This window comes from Musca vetustissima, unplaced genomic scaffold (genome assembly GCF_032173495.1).
Source record: "Musca vetustissima isolate MV318-11 ecotype Yass unplaced genomic scaffold, APGP_CSIRO_Mvet_v1 utg120064, whole genome shotgun sequence".
Lineage (NCBI taxonomy): Eukaryota > Metazoa > Arthropoda > Insecta > Diptera > Muscidae > Musca > Musca vetustissima.
Genome location: NW_026880503.1, coordinates 4,841 through 13,938, shown reverse-complemented (window position 1 = coordinate 13,938; position 9,098 = coordinate 4,841). Strand labels below are relative to the sequence as shown.

At 36.1% G+C, this 9,098-nt stretch overlaps 1 protein-coding gene across 1 annotated transcript; it reads left to right on the top strand.

Moving 5' to 3' along the window:
* Positions 1–1,704: 1,704 nt before the first annotated feature.
* LOC133326179 (neuropeptide CCHamide-1 receptor-like) lies at positions 1,705–8,530 on the top strand (the record flags this gene model as incomplete). The annotated part of the gene is made up of 5 exons (XM_061534857.1): positions 1,705–1,868; positions 4,068–4,294; positions 4,389–4,489; positions 4,596–4,808; positions 8,448–8,530. Coding segments are annotated over exons 1-5 (785 nt in total), but the record flags the coding sequence as incomplete, so codon positions are not given.
* Between the last annotated feature and the right edge of the window lie 568 nt (positions 8,531–9,098).

Genomic DNA, 9,098 nt, shown 5'->3' with positions numbered 1-9,098 from the left:
GAACGATTTATAGCAAAATTGATACACGCTATTCGATACTGTTACGAATTTCAATTCATTAGGACCCGTTCGAAATACATTTGGAAACAACGGCTGCATCTGCACCAATTTCAACAAAACGCAATAACGTCATTCAAGTCAAATTGAGACTTGAATGACGTATTTGTAATGTTGTTCAAAATTTAGTGTTAATCGGATAAACTTTAGGAGTTTGGTGCACCATTTATTTAATCGGACGAATATATATGTATATGTGGGAGATATATGCTCAATTCAGAACGCTATGCCAAATTGCGTTCAAATCGAAAGTTATAATATATATGGGAGCTACATCTAAATCTAAACCGATTTGCACGAAATTTAACACATATCTTTCTAGACTTAATTCAGTTCGATATCCAAAATTTCGTGCAAATCGAAGGATATATAGGGACTTTGGTGCAATATTTACCTAAAATCAGACGAAAAAACATATGGAAGCTATATGTAAATCTGAAATGATTTTCACGAAATTGAACACACATCGTTCTAGACCTTATTCAGTACGCTATGCCGAATTCGCTGCAAATCGAAAGATATATAGGTACTTTAGTGCACTATTTACCTAAAATCGGACGAAAATATATATGGGAGCTATATCTAAATCTGAACCGATTTTTCCCAATTTTAATAGGGTTGGTCCTTGGGCTAAAGGAATGAGCTCTGCCTAATTTCAACTAATTCGGATTATAAATGCGACCTGTACTTTGTTTACAATTTAACATGGACAAAATCGACTTAAAATGTGATTCTATGCTCAAAAGGAACTATGTGTCTATTTTTTTTCCTTTTGCCTGTTACAAACATATGCACAAAGACATAATACCCTATACCACAGTGTGGTAAAGGGTACAAAAATTACAATGGCACAGCGAAAACATATGCATTCAACTACATTCGGTCAATAATTAAAAAATATAACCAAAGTTGTTGAAGCTGCGGAAAACAAGGTCGCCATGAAATAATGAAATTATGGGTCGGACAAAATTTAAACTGAGATTTTAAATTTAAATTTTAAAATTGTCCCGTATTCAAAACTTAGTACACTAAATTATAAAACACTGTATTATAAATTTATTTTCTGTATTTTCAGATCCTTCTCGGTCGCTAAACGATATACACGGAATATAAATTTAAATGTTTAATGCAAGCTTAAAAAAATATTTTACTCTACAAACTTAAACGAAAATCTCCAATAAACTGCAAATGAATTATGCGGAGTTCAAGTATTCTCTAACCCAGAACAACAAATAACGAACATAACGGAATTCATTGTTCTGACTTTTTGCAAAAATGTTTAATGTTATAACGACCACCATGGGCTCAAATGCTGGAAATGACACAGTAGTTTGGAATCCACAACCGAATGTTACACTTTTGAGCACACTTATGAATACCATACATTCCAACGACATATTTTCAACAGTCACATCTGCCACCCCACCACCTGTATCGGTGACCTCAATGGACTACAACAATGACCATTTTACCACAGCACCTGCCCTCACCAGCACACACCAGTTTATGCAAAATAGCAATAACTTAAGTTCTGCTGCGACGGCAGCGATGACAGCAGCGGCCAGTATAGTTAATACTACCATTGCGACGCTCAACACCTCAGCAACAGCGTTGGCCACAAATTTGAGTACCAACGAAATTGGTGGCATCATGAATGCCACCGAAACCCCATATGTACCGTATGTAATGCGACCAGAAACCTACATTGTTCCAGTGCTCTTTGCTTTCATCTTCATTGTCGGTGTCCTGGGCAACGGTACACTTATTATTGTCTTCTTAACGGTGCGTCAAATGAGAAATGTGCCCAACACGTAAGTATTAAAATTTCAGATGTGGTAATTTTAATACAAAGCCTCTTTTAGTACTTTAACAAATACATAGTATAATCCTCCATACAATTAAACTCCTACATAGTTTCTAAGAATATTATGTCCCACGATATTTCCTTCATCACAATACAATCTGGGAATAAAGCACAGGCTTGTGGTTAATTTAAAGTTAAATCGAATTTATACATTCTACTTTTGTAGCTGCTAGCCCCCAAAACCAGTGGGAACATAGAGAAAATTTAAAATAGTAGGAACACTTTTCCATGCGAACGGAATTACAAAAACTTCTATTTGAGGCCGTCATAAATTGATGTGATGTTTCGATGTAAGCTAGCATATAAACTTTAAATTGTGGTAAAATGTTTCGCATGAAATACACCACGACCACAATCACATCATAGAACATTGACATGAAAGATATTCGAAAAGAGACTGTCATCATCTGTAAAAAACAAATGTCAAAATTTATAGACAGTTATAGGAAAACTATTTGAACTTTTTGCTACTACTACATTTTCTACGAATATCTCAATTCATGACAGCTCGGCAGCACAGTGGGATAAAACGCAATTATAGATGTAGAAGAAAAAATGTTGAATGGAGGTATGAAACATTAGAACAGTGTTAAATTATAGTGTTGGCTGCTTTTAATGGCATAACAAATAATTCGATATAATTAGTCAGAACGGAGTAACGGTGCATTTATTATGGCTGCTGTTTACCACGTTTGCAATGAAAATTGTCAGCTATAAAATTCTGATATTATGTAATTAAATTAAATTTTAATTTAGATTTGACTAATTATTCGTAATGCTAATTTTAAAATATTTTTGTAATAAAAAAATAGGTTTAATAAAAAAATAGGTTAAATGACACCGAGGGACAGTGATGTTTTTAATTTCTATATTTTTTGTCTCTAATAAGTTGAGACATTTTTCTACGACTTTTTGCGATGCCTGGAGATTTTCCAAATTTAAGGGAATATATAAATTTTACGCACGAGTTCTTTTTAATGCTTCACTCTAAAAATAACTGATCAGAAATCATCAAATCATATGATATTCTGTAACCAATTCCAGGGTTACAGAATATCATATTAGAAAATATTAATTGAAAAAATCCGGCCTAGTGGAACAATAAATAAAAAAGCGAAATTTCTCTTTAAAATATGTATATCAGTACCAAAATACCGAAAGTTGGGCGGAACATTTATATAGTAGGTGTTAACGCCAAGGTTAACTATGCTGGTCACCCTATTTTCTATTTTACACTGGTTGTTTTCTTTTTTCTCATTGTCAATAAAAACACTTCTATTCTAACCAGCAAACACACCTGTCAGTGGTAAGATTCGTTTCCAAATTCTATACCAAATGTTGTTCAATAAAATTCCACCATTTGGAAAATTCCTATTCTAAAACCCTTGTTTTTCTTTCTTTGGTTTTTTCATAACTATTCCGAGGAGAAATTATTCAAGAGAATATACTCCAAAACCCCAAAATGCCTAATTATATACTTTACGGTCTGTTTGCAATATCAAAGTAATAGCAATGACCGTGCACATTTTCAAAGCTCTCTTTTAAGTCGTGGAATGAAAAATTTAAGTCGTAAGTCGCAAAAAATTAAAAAATAAATAAATTTACCAAATATATTCATAAATAAAGTAAAATTTGCATTTATATTACTATTCTTATAAAATTATAATAATAAACATACAATAGATTGACTTTATTTTTTTGGATTTATCCCACTGTGCGCACTACATTTTGACATATTGTTTGTAGCTATTGAACTATGTGTCGTATACGTTATGTTGCAATTACGTATACTCAACGGTGGTAAATCCGTCCGTCTGGCTGGCTGGTGCGCACGATCTCATCCAAACTTTGCACATCTTAACATTTATTCCAAACTTAGTTTAAGATCGAACATTGTGAATATCGGTTCACTCCTCACCCATTAAGAGCTTAAAGTTAAACCGTATCATGATCTTTGGCGTTTTTCGAACTACATCAACGTTTGGTTGCATGTATGGTTATGTTGAATATCTTATTCGTCGTTCGTTGCATTGTGCAAATGTGTTAGGTAGAAAATACACTGTACAATATTACATGATTTAATATGAATTTTATGAAACTATTTACAACATGCATAGTGGTTGTTTACATTTTTCGAATTTTGCAGATATATTTTCTCTTTGGCTTTGGCAGATTTACTAGTGATTGTTACAACAGTTCCACTAACATCAACAGTTTACACTGTGGATTCATGGCCTTGGGGCAGTTTACTATGTACAATGTCGGAGTTTTTTAAAGATGTATCCATTGGTGTATCTGTCTTTACACTGACGGCTTTGTCGGGCGATCGCTACTTTGCCATTGTTGATCCCTTGAGGAAATTTCATGCTCACGGTAAGCATACAACTAAATACAGGTTTGCATTTAAAATTTTCTGAATTAATTTTTTAATCTCAACCCACACGGACAAAACAAACACATTAAGCAGGCGGAAAGCGAGCAACACGCATGACAATAGCCATTGCCTTATCAATATGGCTTTTAGCCATAATCTGCGGTCTGCCGGCATTAATTGGAACATACATTAAGGTAAGATAATGTAAACTAAAATATATAAAATAATTTTTAAATTTAGTTCTATAAATTATCCTCATACCTCATCGCCTAACCGTAAATGAATGTCATTTTATTGCAGGTAGTCGTTGTTAATAGCAACAAATCGTTTTCTCTGTGCTATCCATTTCCCGAGGAATGGGGCTGGGAGTATGCCAAACTGATGGTATTGCTGCGTTTCCTAGTCTATTATGCCATACCACTGGTTATAATTGGAGTTTTTTATATCCTGATAGCACGACATCTAATGTATGCGGCAAATGTTCCTGGCGAAATGCAAGGCGCTGTTCGGCAGGTAAATATTTGCTACATTGGCTTTGGTGAGGGAGGCCGTATTATTCGGCAACAAGTTGTATCAGCCTGGAGGTTACCACCCATCACATTATTAATCATTCTTTATACACATGCATATATACCCAGCACAATTATTTGCTATCTTTGTATACCATTCTCTTTCTAAATTTAAATGTGGAGAAAATGAATAATATATATTTTAATATTAAATGAGCTGGCATTTAAAAAAGAACAACACCAAAGGGGAAGAGATTGTGCGTAAATTGGCACAAGTTATGAATTATGTAAAATAATATACTTACATACAGCAGGAGGGCAGCGTTTAAATGATCTCAGTTTTCAAATCAAATATGAATAAAACATTAAGAAACAATTTTAAATTCCGCGGGCGGAACCTTTTTTACAACCTTTATCATAGATAAACTGACATTTATTTATTATTTTCAAACCTTTGTTACATGCTCCCAATATTATCCTAATGAGATGAAATTTGATACGGTTAATTTAATTGTCACAAGGTCAGACTCTATTGAAATAGGTGAATATCGGTTCAGATTTAGATATACTCGTAGCTCCGATATATATTTTCGCCCGACTTTTAGCAAATGGTCCACCAAAGCCTAACGGTTGCCAAGTTTTATTGAAATCAGTTCAGATTAGATATAGCTCTCATATATTTTTTCGTCCGATTTTAGGTGAATGGTTCAAATTATGCACAACGTCCTAAGATTAGTATAGCCTAGCATGTGTTAATTTCTGTTGAAATTGGTTATAATAAATCTCATAAGTCTTTTAGGTTGTTTCAGCTTGAAAATAACCTCAAATATGCACCGAAACATATTAATGATTGGTTGGGGGAGTCAAAAATCAGGATTTAAATTCAAATTCCGAAACAGACAAACAAAACTTCTTCCCAAAGGTTCAGAATTAGAGGAAAAGTACATCCAAGCATCAAATTGAGCGAATTTATAGTGAAAATAGTGATTACGATGTCGATTACTAGCTTATATAGCTCCCATATATATTTTCGTCCTATTAAATGTAAATGGAGCACCAAAGTCCCTATTTATTTTTCGATTTGCACGAAATTTGGCACAGCGTAATGAATAAGATCTAGAAAGTTTCCTGAAATGAAAAATTTAGTATCGGTTGCAGAATGACATGTTTATGGATCCAATTTCATTTTACTGGTCCTTTAAAAATGCGACGTCTGTTAGGATTCATCTGTTGAATATACCCAAAGTGGTGCAGGGTATCATATAGTCGGCGCGTCCGACTTTACTACTTTCCTTACTGGTTTTTGGGTTTTAAAAGTGAATAAATTACGTAATTATTTTTGAAAAAATCACGATAAGTTTAGTTTTTATAAAGTTTGAGGTAATTTATTCAGTTTGCAATTTTAGTTGAATTAGTTTTGGTCAACAGTATATATCTTTATCCAATTCTATGTAAATGGTGCGTCATGTACCCAATGAATAGAATATCGTGTTTTTCCCATGACTTCTAGTTAATTGTGCACCAATTAATGAACTGGTGTCGAGTTGAGATCCAATTGTGAACAGCATGCTGTATCATAATGAATAGTTTGATATAAATCTATTTACATAATTGTGCCCCATTGTACAAACACGACTCTAAATCAATCCTAATGAAATGGAATTTGGCATAGGTTGCCGAGGAAGTGTGTATGGATTTAAGTCGGCTCATATATAGATACATATCACATTTTTAATTTAGTTCAAATTCATGTCAATGGTACTTCAAAAATGCGACGTCTGTAAGGATGTATCTTTTGAATATAACCAATGTAGTAAAGAGTATCATATAGTCGGCCTCGTCGACTTACTGGTTTATACTTTCCTTACTATTTTATAAAGGGTATATAAATCGAAAAAAATTATTAGGAGCCATATCTAAATCAGAACGAAACTTAACACAAGCCATTTTTGATCCAAGTCAGCTAATTTTTACATTACTTACTTAGCTGGCTTGTTACAGAACGTTTGTTCCATAAGCCGAACTTAAAAAGGATTTCCAAGCACGTCGGTCTTGTGCGCACCAATTTAGAAGACTACGTAGTCGCTGCAGCTCAGTAAGTCTGACTATGTCGATGTCTGCGTACAAATTATAGAGCTCGTGGTTCTTTCGAAGAATTTTTCTTTCAAAAACCCCAAGAGCTGCCCGTCTTGTAAAGTGTGAGTTTGGTCTGGCGGGAGGTGGCCTTGCTTCTAAACTGCTTACTTAGATCATAGTAGGCTCTGTTGGCCATCACAATCCTTCTCCGAATTTCAAAACTGATATCATTCGTTTTATTTATTACGGTACCAAGGTATATAAAGTCTTTAACTACCTCGAAGCTGTAGTTCTCAAGTTCCACAGTTGGTCCGAGTCTACTGGACGTCTTGCGCCTTGATACCATCAGCTTGGTCTTTTCGCCGTTTACTACCAGACCCACTTTGGCAAACTCCTTTTTAATTTGTTAAAAGGTGGCTGTTACCGCTCGCAATGTTCGACCCATTATATCAATGTCATCGGCGTAGGCGAGTAACATGTGTTGTTTGGTGTACAGAGTGTTATTTCCTGCTGACCTTTTCCAGCAGGATGTTAAAAAGATCACACGACAAACAGTCACCTTGTCTGAATCCTCGTTTGGTATTGAAGGGCTCAGATAGGTCCTTTCCTTCTTTAGCTGCTGTACCACTTAAAGTTATCCTGCATAGCCGTATTAATTTTGCAGGAATGCCGAACGTAGACATGGCTTTAAACACCTCTGAACGGATAGGGCTGTCGAATGCGGCTTTATAGTCGACAAATAGGTGGTATGTGTCGATGTGTTTTTCGTGGGTCTTTTCCAGGATTTGGCGCAGAGTGAAAATCTGATCAATTGTGGATTTGCCAGGTCTGAAGCCGCATTGGTATGGTCCTATGGTGTCATTGACCATTGGCTTCAGTCGTTCTCACAGCACACTGGATAGCACTTTATATGCGATGGGAAGGAGACTTATTCCCCTATAGTTGGCACATATCGTCTTGTCTCCTTTTTTGTGCACGGGACACAGGATGCTGAGGTTCCAATCATTGGGCATGCATTCATATAGCCAAATTGCTGCTTTGTTGTTCTTGAGCCGATTAATTGCTTTTATGATATCATCTTGGCTAGGTGGTATACACTCTATACCATCATCTCTTATTGGTTCTGGGGTATCTTCTTCAACGCCACTATTTGATACCAGAAGCTTTTCAAAATGCTCCTTCCAGATCCTCAACACGCTGTCTGTCACCAGGTTCCCTTCTTCATCTCTACAGGAGGATGTGCCTGCACCAAAGCCATCGGTTTGGTGTTTTACTGGTTGGTAAAATTTCCGGACTTCATTCTGACTCCTGTACATCTCGATTTGCTCACGCCAACGTTTTTCTTGTTCTTTCTTCTTTTTTCTGAGTATTATTACGACACTCCTGATCGTGCCATGGGTTTTTGGTGGTGGTTTTTGGTACCCAAGTGTTGCTTTTGCTGCAGTTTGTAGTGAGTGGGCAATTCTTTGCCATTGTGCTTTTATACTATTATCGGGACAAGAAGTGCTTCTTCAAGCAGATGGGTAAGTTGAGCGGAGTAGGTCTCTGATACCTGTTGTGTTTGCAGCTTTTCGACGTCGAGTTTCTGTGTCGTGTTGATCGCACCTTTGCTGCTACAATAAGACGGGTGCGCACCTTGGCTGCCACAAGGTAATAGTCCGAAACGATATTCGCTCCTCGGATCGATCGGACGTCTAAAACACTGGATGAATGCCTTCCGTCTATCACAATATGATCAATTTGATTTCTCGTTGCTTGGTCAGGAGAGATCCAGGTGGCCTTGTGTATATTGAGATGCTTGAATCTGCTGCTGCTAACTACCATGTTTTTTGCTGCCGCGAAGTCATGAAGGCTGAATTTTCCGACGGTGGGGCCAAAGATATTTTCCCTTCCAATTTTTGTACTAAAATCTCCTAGCAGAACCTTAATGTCATGACCAGGGCAACGGTCGTATGCTGTTTGTAGGCGCTCGTAAAATATGTCTTTGGTATGTTCATCCTTATCTTTGGTCGGGGCATGGGCGCAAATGAGACTGATGTAGAAGAACTTCGCTTTTATACCGATTATAGTAATTCGCTCATCAACTGGAGTGAATCTGGAGACGAGGTCTTTTATTCTCATGTTGACCATAAATCCGCAGCCAAATTCATGTCTCGTTTCATGGCAGCTATAATACAGGGCGTAATCGTCTGATTTACTTACGCCTGTCCCTTTCCAT